We start from the raw sequence: 22,432 nt of genomic DNA, 5'->3' as shown, positions 1-22,432 counted from the left end.
GGCATGCAAACACTACTTCTAGATTGAATGAACCTTTTAGATGTTTGTCTACGTATATGGCACATAGATGGAAACTGGGATGCCATGCCCATTTTAACACTCTCTATTCAGTGGCTTCCTTTGGTGGTAAGGACTCCCATGGGCCGCTTGGAATTATGCTCTACTAGGTCTGCATCTAACCACCTTTCTTCAGCTAAAAGATTGAGTGGAAAAAGTCATAGAAATTTCCAATTAGCATTAGATCCCATGTTTCACCAGAAAAGAAAAGTCTAAGGATATGAGTTTGCAATTCAAACAGATTTCTCACTGTTGGAATGAAAATTAATTATAGGCCCTGGGTAACGACTCCCTAGTGGTGCAGCCCTGGGTCATACACTGGGCTGTTAACAGGGAGTTTGGTGGTTCAAATTCACCAGGTAACCAAGGAGAAAGATGAGGCGGTTTCCACCCTAACATTTACAGCCTCAGAAACCCAGGGGAGGGTCACCGTGAGTTGAAATAAACTTGAAGACAGCGGGTTTACCCTTCTCACCCTAACAGCTGACTGTCTAACTGTGAGCTGCAGGGAGAGTGGTTGGTTGTGATAAGTAACCACACGGATTGTACAGCAATGGCCACATCCATAACAACAGAGGCTTCCTTCACCCACAACGCTGGTGCATGAAAGGGCACCTTGTGAGGGAGGCAGCACAGGTGAAGATGGTGCAGGCACAGGTGCTACATCGCCTGAACTCAAGGCGCTGGGCTCATAACACCTCACTTAGCTGGACTCTGGTTTCCCCAACTGGTAAAATGGGAGAGTAATAGTACCTCGCTCAGAGGGCTGTGGTGGGGACTGAACGCATTAACTTTTGTCAGGTGTTTAGAAGAGTTCTTGGTAACTAATCAGTTAAACACTAATTAGTTGGTGTTAAATACAATTATTAAATTCTGTGTTTTAGAATACACAGAATCTTAAATGACATGCCTCCAAAAGAAACTTACAGTGACAGGAGAACAAGCTGGATTAGTGGAAATATTTGCTACCCATGTCTTCAATTTGTGGCTGAACTCTAAACATGCAGGTTTTAAAACTGTCTATTCACTATCACATCAAATAGCACAAAAACGTTCTGGCAATATTTTAGCAGAACATTTATTCAAGGCTCATTGTTTCCGCTGAGAAATGAAAATAAATACTGTACTGTTTATACCTCTGATATCTACTTGGCCTAACATTGGCCATCACTGGTAACAGTACTTATTTTATGTAATTGTAACAGTGTTATTATTATTGTTGACCTTTTTCCAGCAATGAACCCTTGGCTGGCTGACGGGACAGCTCAAGTGTATGTTGTGTATTTTAAAATACATACTGAAAGGTTTTCCTATAAAGATGACTCCATGGTTTCTAAATTCAGATTTCTCTACTCTGTGTCTCTTCTGATCTGTTGATTTGATAGCATCTTTTTAGTTCTCCGGCGGTCAGCGACCCTGACGGCACAGCACATTGTGCTGCCCCCAAAACAGTTGTGGTTTCAGTCCACGAGCTGCTTCTAGGGAGGAAGATGGGCTCTCTCCTCCCATAAAAACTAACAGCTTCGGAAACCCAACTGGAGGGTCACTGGGTTGGCATCCAAGAGTTTGGTTTAAATTCTCTGTTCCCGGAGCTATCCTAGCTACTAAAATCCCACTACCAAAAGCTTCCCTCACTGGGCAATTACTAGTACAAAGTAGTCTTTAATACCAGCGTAAAAAAGCCTCTCAGACTCATTGCTATTGTGTCAGGACTGACTCACAGCCGACCCTCCACTGGACCTGGGATTGTAAACTGTACAGGAGGAGAACGTCCATCTGCCTTCCACACAGCAGCTGGTGGTTTTGAGCAAAAGCACCACCTTTGGGTCAGCAGTGTCAACGATCTACGGACCAGGCCATCAGCAATTCCCTGCAATCTCCACCCACAGAATTCCTCACATAGGACTCGGCTGCCCAGCACACACAAAGGTGTCCAGCCGCCACACACAACTGGAGCACCTTTGCCTTAATGAGAGAGGAAACCATTCCAGCTCTACCTCTCCTAGTTTCCCTGATGGCCTAACCGCCAAAGCCACCCTGTTCTAATCCACCAGCTGCTCTAAGGGAGAAGGGTGGGCAATCTCCTCCCAGGTGACTTTGTCTCTGACAATCCAGTTGGAGGGTCAGTGACAGGTTGATTCTAACTCCAGAGCATGTAACAAGTTTCCCCGGAGGGAAAAGTCCAGCCCTGAAACACAGTCTTCCCTGTAGATGTACCATTAAAGCAAACCGTAGAGACTGTGTTACTAGGTGCCCTGAGTTCGAAACAACTCATAGCTGACCTTCCAGCTGGTTATGAGAGTCTGTAAATTGCAGAGGGAGCGCTGGTGGCTTAGTGATAAGGAATCACATTACCACCACAAAAGTACACAGTTCACATTCATGTGCTGTTATCATGACAGAAAGATGGGCAATCTCTTACTGTGCAATTTACTGCCTCAAAAACCCCCGGGGGGGGGGGGAGTGTGTGTGTGTGTGTGTGTGTGTGTGTAATGTCAGCTATTGGTTGGTTTTGACTCAATGGTATAAAACAACAACAACTAGCACAGGAGATTGCCCATCTTTCTCCAAAAGTGGCTGGTGGATTCAAACCGCCGGCCAATCTCTAAGGAGTTCTGATGAAGTTCCACAGAGAGTTGCTCTCTGGCAGTTCGAATCCACCAGTGGCTCCAGAGCAGGGAAGTGGGGAAGACAATCTCCTCCAGTGCAATTCACATCTTATGAGTTGGTTCTGACTTGACACCCATGAGCTTGAGTGAGAGAATGCCCGATCTACTAATAAAATAATAAAAAAAGAAAAATTCATCTCTTTTGAAGGCTCACTCCTTAAGGACTTAATAGGCAGACACTTCCTCTTAGTACCTTTTTCTGATTCACCTCCTGCCTCACCCATTGGGGTCACCACCATAGCACTCATCACAACTGTTCTGTGGTTTTGTCAACTCTCCAGCCTCGCCCTCTGCGGAAGGAGCCTCTCTGGGCAGAGCTGCATTTCTTAGACTCTTGGTTTACTGTCCCAAAGTTAACACAAAGCCATTTTGTGGGAGGCTCCCAATCGTTACAGGATAAAATCCTACTGAAGCCACGAGCTGAGAAAACCAGTCTTTGGACCATCAAAGAGCTACGGGTTACGGGTTACTTTCACTTTTGACAACAGGGAAGGCGTTTCCTCAAAAATGAAACATCAGGAGGTCATTAGGCTCATTCCTTATTTTCGACCAATGTGGATCAACCTTCCCTTCCCGTATTTACTCGCACTGCTTCTTTAACACTTGTATGCAACCCTGCACGCTCCTCCTTCATGGGCTTCTTCGGTGACCCCAGCTTCACCTTGCAGGTATCCAGTTTGCATAGCCAAGGCCCGGATCTCGGCCAGTGCGCGGAGCCAGCCTTTCCCGCTCCCTCCTCGCCCCTCTTCCGGGCACTTTCCACAGCTCCCAAGAGCACCCCCATCATGCCGGGGCTTCCATGCCGGGGCCCCTCTGGAAAGCTTTGGGGGCGCAGGGCCACAGTGCTCCCGCCAGCGCCGATTGCCAAGAGCCTCCTCCCGACTTTATCCGGGACAATGTTCCGGCGGCTCTCGGGGGAAGTGGACCTTTGCAAGGTCCTGGGTCAGGTTCCATTCGACCTCCGAGGGGAGGTCTGGAGGTGGAGCTGGGGGCTGGGGAGGGAACGACAGGACGCCTCGGGACTAGTATCCTCACTCCTCGCCCGCATGCTTCTCATCGAGAGAGAGCCGAAGAGGGCTTTCAGCGCCTTTTCTGTGCACCATTCTCAGCAGCAGAGAAATGGAGGGGCGGGGAGAGTGGGGAGATAGCGCCCCGGGCCAATCACGACGTCCGGCTGCCTCTCACCCGGGGTCTCTCACTCGCACACACTCTGAAACTCCAGCTACGAGCGAATGCACCGAGCGCCTCTTCCACCGCCCGCCTCCCAGTCCGGGCCCACACGCCCAGCCCCCCCGCCAGCTTCTACACCCCAATTTCCCCCTTCCAACTGACCATGAAGCCGGAGGCAGTTCCCCAGTCCCAGGCCTCCGGGGGGACTCTCGCTGCCGCCTCCGTCGCCCCCTCCTGCAGTCTTCGTCCTGAGAGCCGGCCTCGGGCAGCGGCGATCGCTCTCCGGCTCGAGGCGCCGCTGCTCCCTGGATTCGGCCAGACGCGGGGCGGCGCGTAGGAGAAGCCCATCGAGCAGCCCCGCGGCGGCGGCTGCGACGGCGGCAGTGGCAGCGGCAGCGGCGGCTGCAGGAGCGCCCGCCGCGCAGGCTGATGACGCGCGGGAGCAGGGGGGCGTGGTCTCGGGGGCGGTGCGGGCGGATGACGTAGCGCGCACGCCGGGCGACTCGGCAGCATGGCGTCGGTGTCGCTGAGCGAGGCGGAGAAGGTGTACATCGTGCATGGCGTCCAGGTAGTTGCGGCAGGAGGTCCACCGCGAGGTTACCCCGGCCCCGCGAGCCGTGTCCAGCCTGCGTTCGCAGAGCGGGATGGCGGCCGGCCTGGCGCGCTTCTCCATTTACCCCGTGGATGGAATGACTGGCGGGCGCCTGCATGCTGAAGCCGGCAGCGCTATTGTTGTGGGTCTGGGCGACGAACCTCTCTCCCTAGTTTACGCCTTTGCAGTGTTTCAGGTCTATAAAGTTCCGGTCCTAGGCATGGAGAGGATTTCTCCTGGGGGAGGTGTCCACCCTCTGCGGGGCGCTCTCTCTTGACCTCAGCCTTTTTTTCTAGGAAATGGATGATGGAGGGATGTCTGGGGCTCGCCTCCTCTTGTTCAGAGGCACCGACAGCGCACACTCGCTTTGAAGATGCACATTGCTTTTCAAATAGAAGGGGAAGGATGCTGTGGCTTAAAACGCCGTTGCTCAGCCCGTTAGCATAGCCGTTGCTAAAGTTTCATTTTGCCAGTGGAGAACTGAGATCCTTACATCCAGCTAGAATCCAGTTTCTCCTTGCTCAGACTACAACCCCTATTTTTCACCACTCCAGGAAGATGTTGGGCCTCTTAAGTCGCTGCCCCGTTCCCATCTCTGGCTTTGACCCCATTTTTAATGTCACGGTGGCGTCCACTCATCCGAGTTCTTCAGCCCACCTGTGGCAGAGTATTTCAGCGGTCTCTAATCGGGATGGGTGTGTCAGAGGCAGTGAGATGGGCACAGGACAGAGCAGGTTTTAGGGCTGTTGTACATAGGGTCGCTATGAGTTGCAAGCAACTCGACGGCACATAACAACAACAACGCCTCCTTTCAGGCCCTTAAAATGCCACGGGTAACTGAAGGCAGTGGTCCTGTAATGGAGCTGTAAGAACTGAGGCAACTATCTGTTATTAAAGTTCCACAACTGTGAGTTAAGACTTGTCCTTTTAAAAACTGCTTTCTGTTTTTCTATAAACGTGCTTGCTGTAAAGGAAGTAAATGTCAACACTTAGTTGACAGTTATCTATTAAACCTAGAGACACTAGAACTCCCACAGTTCAGTGAATAAGTTATACTTAGTGTCAGGAACAAGAAGATACATTTGTTTCTGTATTAGCAGTATATGTTGCTGTTTGGAGAAGTGTGAAAATGCTGACAAAGGAATTGGATTTGTCCTTGTCTCATTTTTGTGCCTACAAAAATCAAATGAATTTCTCTTCAAAGTATTCTTGGGGGCACATTAAGATTATGGAGTTTTTTGGTTTGTTTTTTAAAAAGTTTAAGTTTTATTTCTAAGCCTAAAAAAATCGTTGAGTTCTTTGCTACCACAGACACAAAATACTGGTTATGCTTTACAACCAGTTCTCTCAAATTCCATCTCTGATAATGACACCAAGGGCCATGATAGGAAAGTAAAGAGTAAAGACTGGTAGGAAAGCACATGGACTCTTCTGGTCTGGAACCCCCTAAGGTTAGAGATGTCTAGAACATCCTTAGTTCCCATGGCAGCGATGCACCATGGCGTACGTCTTTCTCACTTATTACTTTATTTATCTTTTTTTTTTTACTTATTACTTTATAATCAATCAGCACGTGTATGTTTGTTGGGAACTCTGGTGGCGTAGTCCATGGAGAGTTGTGCAGCTAACTCACAAGCTACCATTCTGGCAGTTCGAATCCCCCAGCAGCTTTACGGGAGAAAGATGGACAGTTTCCTCCCTTGTGATTTACAGTCTCTGAGAACCCAGTTCCGACTCAATAGCAGTGAGTTGAGTTGGGTTTTATATGTTGAATGCTGTTGAGACAAGGTGGGCAAAGCCCTTCAGATGCACAGGATGCAGTCTGGGCAGAGTTGAATTTTAGTCACTATTTTATAACCAACCATATTATGTGGGAAACAGTGTGCCAAAACATATTTGTGAAATAAATGAATGAAGAATACGGGGAACAGATAGGAACAATGAATAAAAAGGAATGAGATATAAGATCTCTGCTAAGGGAGTGGAGTGGTATAGTGATGGTCAAAGGAAAATTTCAGGGGACTGTACTGCTCAGGGAATCCTCCCTGAGAATGTAGACTTGTTTCCCTAAATCCACACCAAGAGTCCCTTCTGTGTATCTCTTGAATGCAGTATTCAACACAGAACTGAACTAGACTTGGGAGATAGGAGAGAACCTGTGTGCTAAAAAGATGATGCAGAATTTACAGACGGGTTTGTTTATATGATTAATTAGAAATTGTGCTGACTGCTGTCAAGGGAAACGAAATCTGATCTCGTCTGAGAGAGTCTCTAAGGAAATGGCATTGATGTTTCAGAGCGAGTGGGCGTTAAGTAGTCAGGAGTTCTCTATCTAGGATGGTGAGTCCTTGGGAAGAGGAAGCATGGGACCAGCCACAGAGGAGAACTGAGGATAATAGCGGGTTGCAGAGCTGATCCAAACCCCAGTCACTCATTACGGATCCTGACAGCTTGTCTATGTGGTATTCCTAGGCCAGCAGTATTCCTACCAGTGTCCAGCACTTGGTAGTTACTCAGTGTCATTCAGTAAGTAAGGTAGTAGGGCTAAGGAGAAGATGGATTAAATGATTGTTTTTTAAATCATCTCCATTTCTCATTAGTCTTGAGGAGACATTGAGGCCACAATTGTTGGTACTCAGCTCTTTGTATCACAGAACTTGGCAGAGTAACAAGCCTTAATATTAGTTACAAAGTTTCATTATTTATGCAAAGGCAAAACACTGGTGGAATGTAGATGAATGAACTTTTTATTCTGTAGAATCTTCTGACCCATTTTTTTAAATTTGCTTAAACTTTTGTTTAGTTGGACAATGAATGTCAGTAATGAACTTAGGAAGTGTCTTTGTGGAATATGGAAGAGATCACTTTAAGGATTAAGGTGTGCTTGACCCAAGCCATGGTATTCTTATTGCACTCCTCTGTAAATGAGAGCTAGACAATGAATAAGAAGATACCTTTGAACTGTGGTGTTGGTGAATAGCACAGACTGCCAGAAAAGTGAACAAATCTATGTTGGGAAAAGTATAGCCAGGATGCTCCTTAGAAGTGAGGATAGTGGGACTTTGTCTCCACATACTGTTAGCAAGAGGGACTGGTCCCCAGAGAAGGACATCATGCCTGGAAAAAGTTCAGAGTCAGTGAGTGAAAGGAAGACTCTCAGTGATTTGGTTTGGCGTAGTGGCTACAAAAAGGGCTCCAGCATAGTGACGATTGTGGGTTGGTGCAAGACCCGGCAGTGCTTCCCCTCTTTGTTCTGTCCTATGTGGGGAAGCAACTCAAAGCACCTAACAACAGTAGGGAATACTGTTCCCGCTTGTGTAGTCCATTTTGTGTTTTCCCTCTCACCTCTGATCTGATATGGTCAGTTTCTTCCCTTCAGTATTTGGTTCCTTTACTCTTTTGGGGAATGTTTTGGCTTGCTTTGGCAGTAGTAGAGTTCAAAGTCCTCAAGAAGAGGTCCATGGGCCATGGAAGGAGAGAATCCCTGTACTTGTCTTTATTATTGTATGATGCAGCCGTAGAAAGAGAGGCACCTTTGAGCCTTCTCATTCTATCTCTGTCTTTTATAAATAAAATACTACTCCAAAGAGGAAAGGGACACTAGTGAAGTGAAATGGCAGGTAGAGAATGGCAGGGCCAGACCTGAACCAAATGCCTAGTGATCCCTCACACTTGTGTTATGCCTGCACTCTCTGGACCAGGTTTACCTGTCTGGGCACATTTGTAGAATTGGACCAACTGTGAGGGTTGAGACTGATCTAGAAAGACTCCTGGTTCTGTGTGTAGTGTTGTGAGACGATACGGTTATACATCTGCAGGCAGTCCTTGGGTTATGAATGAGATCCATTCTGTGTCTTCAAGTTGATTTTTGGGCTAAGTCTGAAGAGGTGAGTGCGAGTGGTTTTCATCGGGGCATAGGGGCCATGTGTTGAGCTGCTAATGCTGGAGTTTGCATTCACCAGCTGCTCAGAGTGGAAGACGAGACATTCTCCCTCCTGTAAAGGTTTACAACTGCACAAAACTGATAGAGGGTAACTGGGAGTTGGCATCGATTTGATGGCGGTGGGGTTGATTTTGTTTTGTTTTATTTTTGTTTCGTCCAAGAAAAGACTCAGATTTTCTTGATAATTTCAAAGATATGTGTGCAACAAGAGAAGGTGGTTATGTTGGAGAATTTGTTGTGAGTTGAGATTGATTCAGTCCTTTCACTGTGAGGGCAAATTTATATACTAAAGAGCAAATTGGAACTCCGGTGGCCTAGTGGTAAGAATCTGTGCTGCAATCTCGAAGGCATGCGGTTCGAATCCACCAGTTGCTCTGTGGGAGAAGGAGGGGCTTTCTCCTATACAGTTTACTGCCTCTGAAAGCCCACTGGAGGGTCAGCTGTGGGTTGGTTCCTACTCTGCCACACACAACAAAAGGAGGTACCCTTAAGGCAAACGTTCAGAACTATAAGTAATCTCAACTGCTGGACACAATTTGCAGGGAAGAAGGATGTTGGGGTAGGTTCCTACTACAAAGGCTCCCTCTCTTAGACTGAAAATTTTGTTATTTTATACAAATACATATCTCCTCAGGCTCAAGTTAGAGACCTTGTAAAGGGATGGAACAGCCTGCACAGGAAGCTTCAATCTGATGATGTTTCTTTTCTATCATTTAAAAGGGAGGGGGAAGGATGAGAGGAAAGAACTGGAGCAAAGCTCAGGGTAGTTTAGTGGGAACATGCAGTAGGTTGCTTTTCTGTTTTTATTTTGCAACATAAGTCATTTACTCACAGGTAGATAACTTCAGTATAGTTACATATATTACAATAGTGATTTCTTATTACTATTTTGTAACTTTTGGGGACTTCAACCTTGAGAATCTGATGAAACTAATTCTTTTAGATAAAAAAATTCTTTCAAAAACATTAACAAATACTAAGCAAGATTCTAAGCACAGACATAGGGAAAATTTTTTGATACATTGTTAAGAACAAAAAAAGGTGCTAAAGAGTATCTAACTGCTCAGTAGGGTTTTCATGGCTATTATCTGAATGGGAGCTGAGCCCCAGGTCATCTGTGTTAAGTTTTTGTTATGTGCTGTTGAGTCAAGTATGACTTAGAGTGACCCTATAAACAACAAATTTGAACCTGTCCTGTCCTGTGCCACCCTCACAATCTCTGACATGCTGGCACCCTTTGCAGCAGTTTCTGTATTGATCGACTTGTCTTCTCTTCAGCTTACCCTTCCCTTTTGCAAGCATGATGCCCTTCTCCAAGGAATAGCCTCTCTTAACAACATGCCCTGGCCTCCAGCGAGCACTCTGGTTGCACCTTCTCCAAGACAAATGTGTTTGCTCTTTTGGCAGTCCATGGGGTATTCAGCACTCTTAACATCACAATTCAAAGGCATCAACTCTTCTTCGATCATCCTTAGTCATTGACCAGCTCTCAGATGCCCGTGTTATCTGCGGTAATATTTACTTGTTTGATTAATTCTACTGGTCGTATATTTTCAGAACTCCTTACTCACAGCTTCATGCTGTAAATGTCCTAACACAGTATCTGTGTAGTACAGTATTTCTGTCGACTTTTGCTTTCACTCTCACTCACTGTTGTTGCTGTTCAGTCTGTTCCCATGCAGGGATATAGTTGACGGCACCTGTCAACCACCAACACATTATGGCTGACATTGTGAAAGAAATCCCAGAATATGTTCATGTGAAAGTTCTACATAGACCAAGAAACAGCTTTCTGACAGAATAAGGGTTTATAATTAGGAAAGGTGTGAGTCAGGGTTATAAACTTACTCTGTATGAGAATTCATCTCCATGTACGAATTCATCTGAAGGATTAATGGGAGATCAGAATCTCAGCTTCCATGATCCTAAGGCCAGAAGAACTAGATTGTTTCCACCTGCCACCATGGACTGTTCTGAAAAGGATCACGACAGAAGGTCTTGGATAGAGTGAGGGAGACCATGAGCTAAAACTCAGAGGCATACAGCTGGCTTTCCTGATCCCTTCAAGACTGATAGAGCACCTGACACTGAGGACCCTGGTCACCGTTCAGCCCTGTGGGGCAGTTTTCCTCTCCTGTGGGGTTGCTGTGAGGACCCTAGTCACCCTTCCACCCTGTAGGGCAGTTCTCCTGTAGGGTTGCTGTGAGGTGGGCATTAAGAGCCCAGTGCTCTGCATTATTCTTCACAAGTATCAAGAAGATAAAATTTGGAGGAGCAATCCCAGAGTAAAGGAGACATGTCAGCTAAATGCACTGTGGGGCCCTGGATTATATCCTGAGCTAGAAGACAGTAGTGGGAAAACTGGTATCATGGGAGTAAAGTCAGCCGTTTAGTTGATAGTTCTGTACCAGAGTTCATTCGTTTCCATAGGGTAAAATGATTATGTAAGTTGTTGACAAGAGAAGCTTATTAAAGACATGGCAACTTTTGGCTAACTTTGCAACTTTTCTGTAGTTATAACACAATTTCAAATTAATTTTATACACACACACACACACACACACACACACAATTAGGGAGGGCAATGCATAGAGCAGCCTGAAATCCATCTTCTGTAGCATCGGAGAGTTGGACAGTGACGGATGATTGAAAGAGAATTGATGCCTTTGAGCTGTGGTGCTGGAGAAGAAAGTTGAATATACCATGGACTGCTAGGAGAACAAACAGGTTCATCCTGGAAAGGGTGAAGCTGGAATGCTCTTTGGAGTCAAAGATTCTGAAGCTTCGTCTGACATATTTTGGGCATGTTGCAAGGAGGGACTGGTCCTTGGAGAGGGACATCATATTTGGTAGAGTAGAGGGGGCAGTGAAGGAGAGGAAGACCTTTAATGAGATGGATCAATTCTGTGCCTAGAGTGGTGGGAATGAGTGTATTTGAGATGGCTAGGTTGGCACAGGATAGAATGGCATTTAGAGCTCTTGCACATAGGGTCGCTGTGAATCGCAAGCGACTCGATGGCACATAACAACAACAACAAAATATCAAAAGCAGATGGACTTTCCCCAGAAGGAGCTCATTTCAACTCAGTTGATTACTGTCAAGCCAGACTGACTCATAGTTGGTCCTCCGGTGGGTTTTCAGAGGCTGTATGTCGCCTGAGAGGCAATTGCTCATCCTTCTCCCATGAAACAACTGGGAGTTTGGAACCACCTGCCTTTGGGTTGTAAAGACAACTCCTTACCCACTAGGCCATTAAAGTTCTCCTTATAAGGAGCTAGACCGTAACATGTTTTAGGCTTCACAAAATGTATGGTTTCTCTAGCAACCTCAGTCCTGCTCTTGTAGCATGACAGCAGCCTTCGGCAAAGCAGTGGGCATGACTGAGTCTGTTCTAGAGAAAACTTACATTTCAGATGATATATCAGCTATGTGCTTTTTGTTTGGTTTTTTGGGTTTTTTTAAGCTGATTACAGAGCAGCGTTTGTTGAATTCTTTGGGCACAGGAGCTGCAGCTGAGACAGTTGTACCTGGTGATTCTGGAAACACACTCTTGATGCAGTTTTAGAATTGTGCACTTGAAGACAGATGGCTTATTTTGCCTCTTGTTATAGTTTTACTTCTTTGCATGTGCCTGTTCAGTATAATAGGAAGACTGGTGGCTTAATTGTTGGGAGTTTCGCTGCCAACCCAAAGGTAGAAGGTTTGAATCCACCAGCTGCTTCACAGGAAAAAGAAAGATGAGTCGTCTCGTCTCATACGATTTACTGCCTCTGAAAACTGCTGGAGGCTCAGCTATGAGCCGTGTCCAACTCAATGGTACATAGCAACAGCGTTTATTGTAATGGTGTGTGGTGTGGACTTTGCAGCTCGGTGAGCCTAGGGCAGAAAGAAACCTGGCTTTGCTCTTGCTTACTGTAAGACCTTGGCCAAGTTGCTTTACATCCCCGAGTGTCTATTTCCTCATGTAAAAGAATAGTGCTGTTATTGGTTATGAAGACTGTCTTTTGTTCCTTTGTTTTTAGCATTGCTCTTAGCTGGAAGCGACTCTGACATCTACCCGTAACAACAACATGGGGACTGAGTTTCAGATAGTTCACTAAGAAAGAAGATAAAGAAGATAGTGCCTATTTCTCCTGGGGATAGGGAGTGGTTCGGTTTGAACCTAAGGATTTGTAGCCTAAGGATTGTGGTTGTCACACTCAGGAAGACCTGCGCGTGGATGGCCGTGGCTGCGAGGACTACCGGTCTGTCCAAGTGGAAACTGACACGGTGTCTAACACCAGTGGATCTGCCAGAGTCAAGCTGGTGAGTGGAGTGGCCACAGTCCAGGCTTATGTGGAGGAGCGGGAGGCTCGAGGTGACCACTGCAGGCCTATGGGGTATTCACAGCTCTTGGGGAGACCTGGCCTCAAGCCAGACCCAGGGAGGGGGGTCTGTACTGCATCACTTTGGCAGGTCCAGCACTGCTCCTGGTGGTGGGCATTCAGGAGCGGGGGCAGTGGCTGGATGTCTGGCAACCTGCCCTGAGTGAAAACCCTTCTCCGGTGTCTCTGTCCACAGGGCCACACGGACATCTTGGTGGGAGTGAAAGCAGAAATGGGGACACCGAAGCTGGAGAGACCAAATGAAGGCTACTTAGAATTCTTTGTTGACTGGTGAGTACTGGGCAGATGTCTTTAAAGAAAAACAGTTTAAAAATGAACCTTATTTTGTATTTTTCGGTCCTCGTTCACTGAGTTGGCGGGTATTTTCTGCTACATGCCTGGAACTGAGTGTGTGTAAGGAGGTCTTGCTGCTGGTTCTACCCTTGTCCTGATCACCTGACCCTCCCTGGGTCTTGGTTTCCTGAAAAGGACATCTGCCAGGTAACCTGGCCCGTGGTTACTCTGAGGATCAAATGAAATCATGAGTATTACTGTGCTTTGAAAAATACTAAATGTTGGCCAACTCTGGTGGCCTAGTGGCAAGAAGCTGCACTGCAATCTCGGAGGTACACGGTTCAAATCCACCAGATGTTCTGCTGGAGAAGGAGGAACAATCTCCTCCTGTATCAGTCAGATCTGATTTGATGGTACACACAAAAAATAATGAAATAAAATAAAAATTTAAAAAAAAATCAAATGTAGATGGAAGAGGTTATTTGGTTTGAAGTGCTTTCTTTCTTTTCCTGGTCCAGCTTTACAGGAAAATGTTTGTGACTGACTTGGCAGAGTGAGGCCCAGGGCCAGCTAAGCAGCCTGACAGGCCGGGGCACCTGGGCAGGGAGTGTGGGTGCTGGAAAGAGCCAGGGCCCTGGCATCTCTGAAACCAGACAGCATTGGGCTGGAATCTCAGCTCCTTCAGTGGCTTGCCGTGTGATCAGGCACGTTACTGAGTCTCTTACTGCCTGATTTTCTAGCCAGAAAATTAAAAAAAAAACATATTGTTATGGCAAAGTCTGCTGTTAGGGACCTCTCCAAAGTACTGAAGAGCAGTGGTGTCACTCTGGAGACTAAGGTGCATCTGATACAGGCTGTGGTCTTTGCAATCACTGCATCAGAGAGTTGGACAATGACTAGGGAGGATAGAAGGAGAATTGATGCCTTTGAGCTGTGGTGTTGGAGAAGAGTATTGAGAGTACCATGAACTGCCAAGAAAACAAACATTCATCCTGGAGGGGGTTAAACCAGGGTACTCCTTGTAGGCAAGGATTCTAAGGCTTCATCTGACATACTTGCACATGTTATAAGGAGGGACAGGTCCTTGGAGAGGGACATCATGCTTGGGAGGGTGGAGGGACAGCGCAAAAGGGGAAGATCCTCTATGAGATGGATTGATTCAGTGACTGGGGTAATCGGGATGGGTGTGTCAGAGGCAGTGTGATTGTTTGTCACAGGATAGAGCAGAGTTTAGGGCTGTTGTACAAAGGGTCACTATGAGTTGCAAGCGACTCGGCAGCACATAACAACAACAACAAATGATAGAAATAACGATGTGATGATGAGGAAATGAAACGATGATGGTCGAGCACCTAGCATAGTAACTGGCTCCCAGCTTTCAAGAAGTATCAGCTCTCTCCCTCTCCTTCCTTCCCCTGTCTAAGGACAGAGACTTAGTGGGTTATTGGGGTCCCAACTTCTACCGATCTGCACCCTTCTACCCAGCTTGTGACAGCAGACCTTCCTGAGAGAGGTGGGATCTCTGTGGGCTCAGTTTAGGTACAGGTCTATAATTGCAAGTCCCCAAGACTGCCTCCCACATTTATAGATTTGCCAGAACAACACATATTACATGTTGTTGTTGGTATGTCATCGAGTCAAGTACGACTCATAGTAATCCTGTGAATGGCAGATCTGAACCCTGTCCTATCCTGTGTCGGCATCATCATTTCTATCTCTCTGTGCTAATTTTCTTAATCTAAACAATGGAGATGAAGGTACATATGTTACAGAGATCAGAGATACATGAGAATTATAGCAACAAAAACTGCAGGAACCGACATGTCATTTTTCTGCCGTGGGAGAAATCCTATTGGAGACTCAGTGCCCGAGGTTTATACGGGAGCTGAATCAGGGGCCTGGGTGGTGCAAATAGTGTGTACTTGATTACTAATTTGACCATGTGGTGCCATGGAAGAAAGGCCTGGAGACCTGCCTCTGTAACAATTGTAGCCAAGGAGACCCTGGGGAGCATTTCTATTCTGTAATATATAGAGTTGCCATGAATTGGAATGGACTACAGGGTTAAGCTCTGGTGACTTAGTAGTCAAGGCACGTGGTTCGAATCCCCCAGCTGCTCTGCAGGAGAAAGGTGGGCAGTCTCCTCCGTGTGATTTACTGCCTCTATGGGTTGGTTCCGACTTGATGGTACATAATAACCACACAGTGGGCTTGGGCTTTTAGTTTTCTTTGTCATGTAAGCACGTACTGCCTAGCGTGTACCACAAGGGAGATAGATATTCAACATAAACCATAGTGTTTGTACATTCTAGGCACAAACTTGAACTTGTTCCATCGAGTTGGGACTAACTCAAAGCTGACCATCCACTGGGTTTTCAGAGGCTGTGTATCACGCAGGAGGAATGTACCATCTTTCTCCTGAGCAGAGCAATAGTGGGCGAACTTGAACCACAACTGAGATGAGGTCTTTGGGGTTGCAGTGCAGCTCGCTGTGGACCACATACACCACCGAGCTGACACTGAGTACAGCAGATCACCGTTATCAGTTAGCTGTTGATTAGGAACACCCTGAGGGCCAAGTTCCCCTGTGCCAGCCCAGGGCCAGTCCTGCAGATAGGCACAGCCTCAGGCCTGCCTGCTGTTCTGACCTTTTGTGCACAGATGCTAACTCTCAATGACTCGCTGCTGCAGAGTCAGTTCCAACTCACAGAACCTTACAGGGCAGAGCAGAGCGGAGCGGAGCAGAGCAGAGCTGCCCCTTAGGGTTTCTGAGGCTTTAACTTCTTAAAGCAGTGGACTGCGTCCTTTCTCCTGTGGAACAGTTGGTGGCTTCAAACCACCAACCTTTGGACTAGAAGCTGGGTGCTTTAACCACAGCGCTTTGGCAGTCTTCAGTCCCAAAGAAGCCGATCCTCACAGTGCTCCTGAGATGGTGTTACTATCTTCTCCACCTTGGAAATGACAGCTCGAGTTTGGACAAAGTGGCTTTTCCAGGGTCCCATAGTAACGTCCGTGGTAGAGCAATCCAATTCTAAATTTTTGCTTTTTTAACTTCATGCCCCCGGCAGCGGCCAGAAATAGAGGGGTGTTGTGCTTAGAGGGCTTGTCTGTCCACTTTCCGCCCTCTGGCTAGTCTGCAGCCCGCTCTTGCCTTCTGCTCTGGCTCCCCAGCCTCCTTCCCTGCTTCGCCCACTCTTCTCACTAGTCTCCGCTCTCTGGTGGAATTGGGCCAGCCTTTACGTGACTGGATGATAGTGACCTTGCTCAGGTCCCCTCTTAGCCCTTTGATGTTGGAAGAACGGAATGCCTCTTCTGGCTTTGGCCTGCATAGTTCAAGCAGCCCGAAGTTGCTGAGGTGTAGACTGTGTGTGTGAGGAGCTGTGATTTGCTTTCCTTGTCTCCAGCTCTTTCATTATCCTCTCCTCTGTCATCTTAGAGCAAAGGCAGTCAATCCAGCCACACTAGAAAGGGTGCTGCACGGGGTAGTTGTTGGGAGATGTGTTTTCATTGTGACTGGGGGACCTGTCACGTGACTCTGCTCTTGTTCATATCCCTGCTATTAAAGGAGGGTGACTCCAGGCTGAGGAAAGCCTTTCTTCTGCCCCTTCCCAGGACTCAGCTTTGAGGAGTAGTAGGCTGGTTCCTTTCGGGCAGAGAGCAGCTGCTTTTTGGTCTCTTTTCTACTTGGAAGTCCCAGGAGCTCCTGTTCTCAGGTCTTTTGGAACCTGCTTTTCCAAACGGATGGTCCCCAGGGGCACACTTCAGCTTCTTTAAGTGACTCCATGGGTGTCATCAGCCACTGAGGAGGATCAGCCCAGGGGGGCAGGTTACTGTAAGAGTTTCACAAAACCCCGATCTCCTGCAGAGATGAGAGAGGTTGCTTCTCCAGCTGCATCCTCTCCCAGGCCCACATGAGTCTTTAAGGAGCAACTCCTAGCTGCACTAGGCAAATAAGTCCCTTTGTTCTGATGCAGGGACTGTAAATGGCTTGTGGGCACCTCTGCTTGTGCCAGCAGTGGGCTCCCACTCGCTCCCTTCCCCGTGAGGCCTCTCTGGCACCCAGGGCACTTGCCAGTCTGCGGAGGAAGGCCCTGGGGGAGAAGTTCCTCCTGCCTGCCTGAGCCCAGCTAGATTTAACTGCTTATCAGCAGCTTCAGATTGTAATTATTTATATTCCCAGTGGTAGAGAGGGCTCAGAAAATAAATTGCTTTTGTGCTAACTCATTCATTTCCGTTTTGTCTACTAGGAATGATAATACACGGAGCCTGAGGTGGAAACCACCTTCCCACCCCCATAATTTTCCCTGATTAAAAAAATCTTCCTAGAAATCTCTAAAAGGGTGAGGTTTAGAAAGGTTGCCTGGCTGTGTGGACCCTGATCCCCATGTCACTGGGGCAAATAAAACCTCTGGGCTCCTGAGTACTGCCACACAAACACTGCATTTTCATTGAACTCCTGGCTCAGGTCTTTGATCTGCTGCTTGTAGTTTTGGTAATTGGTTTTGTTTTGGTTGTTTTGTTTTGTTTTAAAAAAAAAAAGGCAAAAGCCAAACCCTTTGCTATAGAGACAGTTCCAGGACTTTGACCTGAGAGCACGGAATTATCAGAACCCTTTGCCCAAGTCAGTTCTGGCTCCTGGTTCCTCCATCAGCTTTCTGAGGCTGTACGTTGTAATGAGAGCAAAGCAATTGGTGGACCTGAACTGCCAGCCTTTTGGTTCGCAGTTCAGCACCTCCTTCACCCCAGGGATGGAAGTAGATTGGTTTGGGTTTTTTTTTTTCTGAGTTGTGGTTTTTGTTCTTTTGAAAGTAGTTGTTGTGTACCATAGAGTCGGAACCGACCCATAGCTGACCCTTCGGCAGGTTTCCAGAGGCAGTTTATTGCATGGGAGGAGATTTCCTCATTCTTCTCCCGCAGAGCAGATGGTGACCTCAAACCACCTGCCTCCAGGATTGTGTAAGTTGTTTTAAAGAGACTTTCTCAAACTGCAGAAAAAGATGATTTCATCTGAAGGCCAGAGAAAACCTTTGTGAGCTGATGTGTGGCTCTAGTTCACCACTAGGTGGCAGGCCAGCAAATCGTTCCTCAGTTCTGGGGCCCTGTGTTGATGGGTTTCAAACCACCCAATAGTGTCAGAGAGACTTGGATTTTTAACTAGGGGAGTTGAGACTATGTTTCATTCACAAGCATTTCCTTCTGCTCTGCATATGTGTCCCTTTCCTCTGTGATCTCAGCTGCTTTTTTGTGTGATTCCCTTGTGTTTTTCACCAACATTGAACCAGAAGCATCGGGCCCAGCCTTGGTGGGTGGAATTGCCCCATCTCTGCTCCTTGCCGGCTTTGTACTAATGAGTAGGGGCACTCTTTTTGCCTGATAAACCCGGGGACAAAGAAGAGACAACCTTCAGAAGCCGTCAGAGGCCACTTACACTCTGGCAGTGTTCAGAGCTGAGGAGAGAACTCTCCAGAAGCTTCAGATGAAGGCTTGCTCTGAAAAGCAGCATAGAAGGTGTTTCTGGACCAATTTATAGGGATGCTTTGGTGGGTTCAGGATAGAGCACTGCTATACACAGGGAAAGGGAGCTCTGGTGGCCTGGTGTCAAGAAGCTGTGCTGCAATCCCAAAGGCAAGCAGTTCCAGCCCACCAGCAGCTCCACAGGAGAAGGATGGGCAGTCTCCTCCGCTTGCCTCTGAAAACCCGCAGGAGGGTCAGCTGCGGATCCATTCCGACTCAACGGTACACAACAACAATACATGGAGAAAGCGGGCTGGATGGCTCGTTTAGGAAAAGGCCCTGAGGCAGCTGTGCCTCCATTACCCACTCAAACATTTGTTCTGCTCTGGGCTCTTTAAGGCTCCACTGATTTGTTGGTCGGATTGATTTAGAGAGAAGCAACAACAGCCCTCCTGTCTGGAGCCCTGTTGCAGGTGACACAGCCTTGATCGCACCCTCCCCTGTTAAACCCGAGATGCGCCAGGCGGGAGGAAGGGGGTGGTGGTGAGTCAGGAGGGGCAGGACCAGGGCGGGGTAGTGTTCGCAGGAGCTTTATTAGTTTATCCAGCTCAGTAAGCCATTTCCCACAGCCCTGTATGGGGTGGGGGTTCATGTTGGGTCATGCTTTATGAGGACTCTGCATTGGTTTTTTACATAAAGCATTTGATTTTATGCCAGAAAGCCAAGCTTGAGTACCCTCATTGAAAGAATATATTAAGAAGCTGAAGAGCAGGGGGCTAGGATTACCATCTTCTGTTCTTTTTTTTTTTTAATTAATTTTTTTTTAAATTTTTGTGCGCATGTACCGTCAAATCAGCTCTGACTGGTACAGGGAGGAGATTGCCCCTCCTTCCCCGGCAGAGCATCTGGTGGATTCGAACCGTGCACCTCTGGGATTGTAGTTGCAGCTTCTTGCCACTAGGCCACCAGAGCTCCCCTATCTGTTCTCTCTTTTTAAACTTTGTGCTTAATCCAGGGAAAACTTTCTATTAGACTTTTAACCCTTAGGGAGGAACCCTGGTGGCACAGCAGTTAAACATTTATTTGGCTGCTGTCCGAAACTTTGGCAGATTTGATTTACCTGCCACGCTACTGGAGAATGATGTGGCCATCTGCTAATTGTGGCCTTGGCCACTGTTATAAAAGAGGACTGACATAGAGGTTGGGGGAGACTGAGAAAGAGGGGACAAAGAATGAATACAGCATTGAAGCAGATGAGGGCGAGAACTGTTCAAAAGGATATATGATTAGGTATTATTGTCATGACAGGAGTCCAGAATGAAGGCTGCATAGTGGAGTGGACTTGGGGGAGGGATTGTATACAATGAGACTTTTTCCTTTAGTTTTCAAAGAGAAGAGCAAATTGGGGGGAGGGGGATGGGCAGGGAGAAAAGTACAACAGTGAATTAATGGAAATCCAGAGTCTCTGTAAACTTTCATTAAAATTAATTAAAAAAAAAGAAAGAATTGTGGCCTTGGAAGTAGCCCATTCTACTGTGATGTTAGCCTAAAATTGGCCTTTTTTAGCCATTAGCCCTTCTGGTCTCGAGCTACCTTAATTGCAGACACATGGTCTTATAAATCAGTATGGTCTTACTAATCATCAACAGCTGAGGTGGAAATATAAAGAGAGCACTCTCCACACTGGAGGGTGTGTGAAAACACCAACATGGGAGCGGCAGTGTGACTGTGTTTAAGCTTCCTGCTGCATCCAGCCGGGCCCATTGCTCACCAGTTTCTTTAAAAAACCTGGCCTGCATACCTACCGTCACGTGAGTCATTTTCCTGGAGGACCTTCTGTCTACTCTGTTGTGCAGGGTCGCCTCTGAGTTGGAAATGACCTGGAACAGATTTTTTGTTTTGGTTTTTTTCCTCCCTCCACTTTGCCTTCTTGAATCCAGAATTTCTGGACTTACTGATAAGTCCTGAGACCTTAGCTCCTACTTTTTATTTTGAATCAAAAGACAGGCCTAATAAAAGCTGAGACGCTAGGCTGCACACCAAGCTGTAGAATCGTTCAGTCAGAGGAAGCATTGGCCAGTGGAGCAGGTCAGGGCCAAACAGCCTGGGTTCAAGGGTCAGCCTCTCTAGTCTGTGACTTTGCATGAATTATTCCTCTGGGTCAGAGATTGTGAGGTTGGTACAGGACAGGACAGGGTTCAGATCTGTCATTCCTAGGGTCACTATGAGTCGTACTCATCTCGGTGGATTCTAAGAATGACAGCAATTACTCTGTGACTCAGTTTTGGTAGGTCAGTAATAATGCCCTCAGCAGGGTTGTTGTGAGAATGAAATGAATTTGATAAATCTAAAACGCTGAGAATTACTCCTAGCACATAGTAAACACTCAGAACTTCCCATTCACCATTTCCTTTCCCATAAAATGAAAGCTCTCCCAGTGTTACCCTGTAGACCAAACCCCAGCTGTGGGGTTTTTGTGTAACATACGGAGGTTTTTAAAAGGTAGATGGATGCCATTAATCAGAACTTGGAAGGTTTGCTACAGTCACCACCACTGTCTGCTGCTAACATGTTTGCAAGCATGTAGTTACATGCCAGAGCCTGCAAGATTTTTGGGGTTTTGTCCTTTTAGAAACTTGTAAGGCTTCTCCAGGACTTTGCTTCTGTCCAACTTTGCCAGAAAGCCTTTTGAGCACCCCTAGAGGCAAGGGGCTCTGCTAACTTAGTGGTAAGAAGTGGCACTGCCAATCCAAAGGCAGGCAGTTCGAATCCACCAGATGCTCAACAGGAGAAACATGGGCATTCTCCTTCTCTGGGATTTACAGGCTCTGAAAACCCAGTAGAGGGTCAGCTATGAGTCAGTACACCACACCTGATAAAATAAGGGACCCTCATGTCTCTATTCTCATGTCTGTCTTTATCCTTTGGCAGGACTCTGGACGGTTTTATTATGTTACCAAAGCCTTTTCCCTTTTTCCCAACCTCCTCCTCCAAGTCACTTGAGGCCAAGGTGCCGTCCAGATATAGAGACCTCTCCTGGGGCTGCTGGCTGCCAGCTTCGCGGACAGAAGAATGTGTCGGAAGAAACAAAAACTGTTCTGAAAAGCTAATACTGCCACTCTAAACTAGTCAGGTGTCAAAAAGAACACGAATGCCAAAATCATGGCCGAGGTTTGGCAGTGGAGTGATTTAGACAAGTGGACATGGAAAGTTCTGTAGATCACCCTCTAGAACTACGGAAGAGTTAAAACATTAGTCCCTGTGTAACTGGTCACCCCCAGGAGGACGCTCTGAAACTGGTAAACACTAAATATAAACGGGCTTCGCTGACTGGTTTGTCTCCATGCGGATCCTTTAGATGGATTTTTAAGCCCTTAAGGATGGCATTTCCTGTTGATTGCTTGTTGTCTAAACTGGAAACTGGCTGTGCTTTGGTGGGTGTGCGAAGTGAGCTTGGTCTCTGGTGACGTCTTTCACCATAAGGTGGCCGATTTTCTCGGGTTAATGACTGCGTCAGGCTGAGGCAGTGAGGAAACAGCAAGGTTGCTATGACAATAAGGGAGTCTCCTTTGGGATTTTAAACTGTGGTTGTGTTGGCTGATAGTGGTAAGAGAAGACTATAATTAGAGAAGCAAAGTTATTGCACAGCAGTGCAGTCTGGTTATTTAGAATTCATTCTTTTTTTTTTTTTTTCATCGTCCAGTGCTGTTTATTAGCCCAGTGCTGTCTACTCCCCCATTACTCAAGGCGCAGGGCTCATTGGCCACGTGGGCCACTGCAGGCTGAGCTGGGAGAAGACTGGAGCACCCCTGGCAGGGAAAAGTTTTACATGTGCTGCTGGGAGGGTGGGGCCAGTGCTTGGCAGGAGAGAGGTTAACCTGGGCCAGT

At 47.1% G+C, this 22,432-nt stretch overlaps 1 protein-coding gene across 1 annotated transcript in view; it reads left to right on the top strand.

Annotated features, from left to right (window-relative positions):
• Positions 1 to 4,382: 4,382 nt before the first annotated feature.
• Positions 4,383 to 22,432, top strand: part of EXOSC7 (exosome component 7) — a 36,446-nt gene continuing 18,396 nt past the window's right edge. Inside the window, exons 1-3 of the mRNA XM_006892972.1 lie at positions 4,383 to 4,464; positions 12,636 to 12,737; positions 12,993 to 13,087. Of these exons, the coding sequence (XP_006893034.1) occupies positions 4,408 to 4,464; positions 12,636 to 12,737; positions 12,993 to 13,087 (254 nt within the window). The 5' untranslated portion in view covers positions 4,383 to 4,407. The remainder of the gene's footprint in view (positions 4,465 to 12,635; positions 12,738 to 12,992; positions 13,088 to 22,432) is intronic.

This window comes from Elephantulus edwardii, unplaced genomic scaffold (genome assembly GCF_000299155.1).
Source record: "Elephantulus edwardii isolate Elephantulus edwardi_28Jun2011 unplaced genomic scaffold, EleEdw1.0 scaffold00121, whole genome shotgun sequence".
In the NCBI taxonomy this organism is placed as follows: Eukaryota; Metazoa; Chordata; class Mammalia; order Macroscelidea; family Macroscelididae; genus Elephantulus; species Elephantulus edwardii.
The sequence above is the reverse complement of the archived record's forward strand: the minus strand, read 5'-3'. Positions and strand labels throughout refer to the sequence as shown.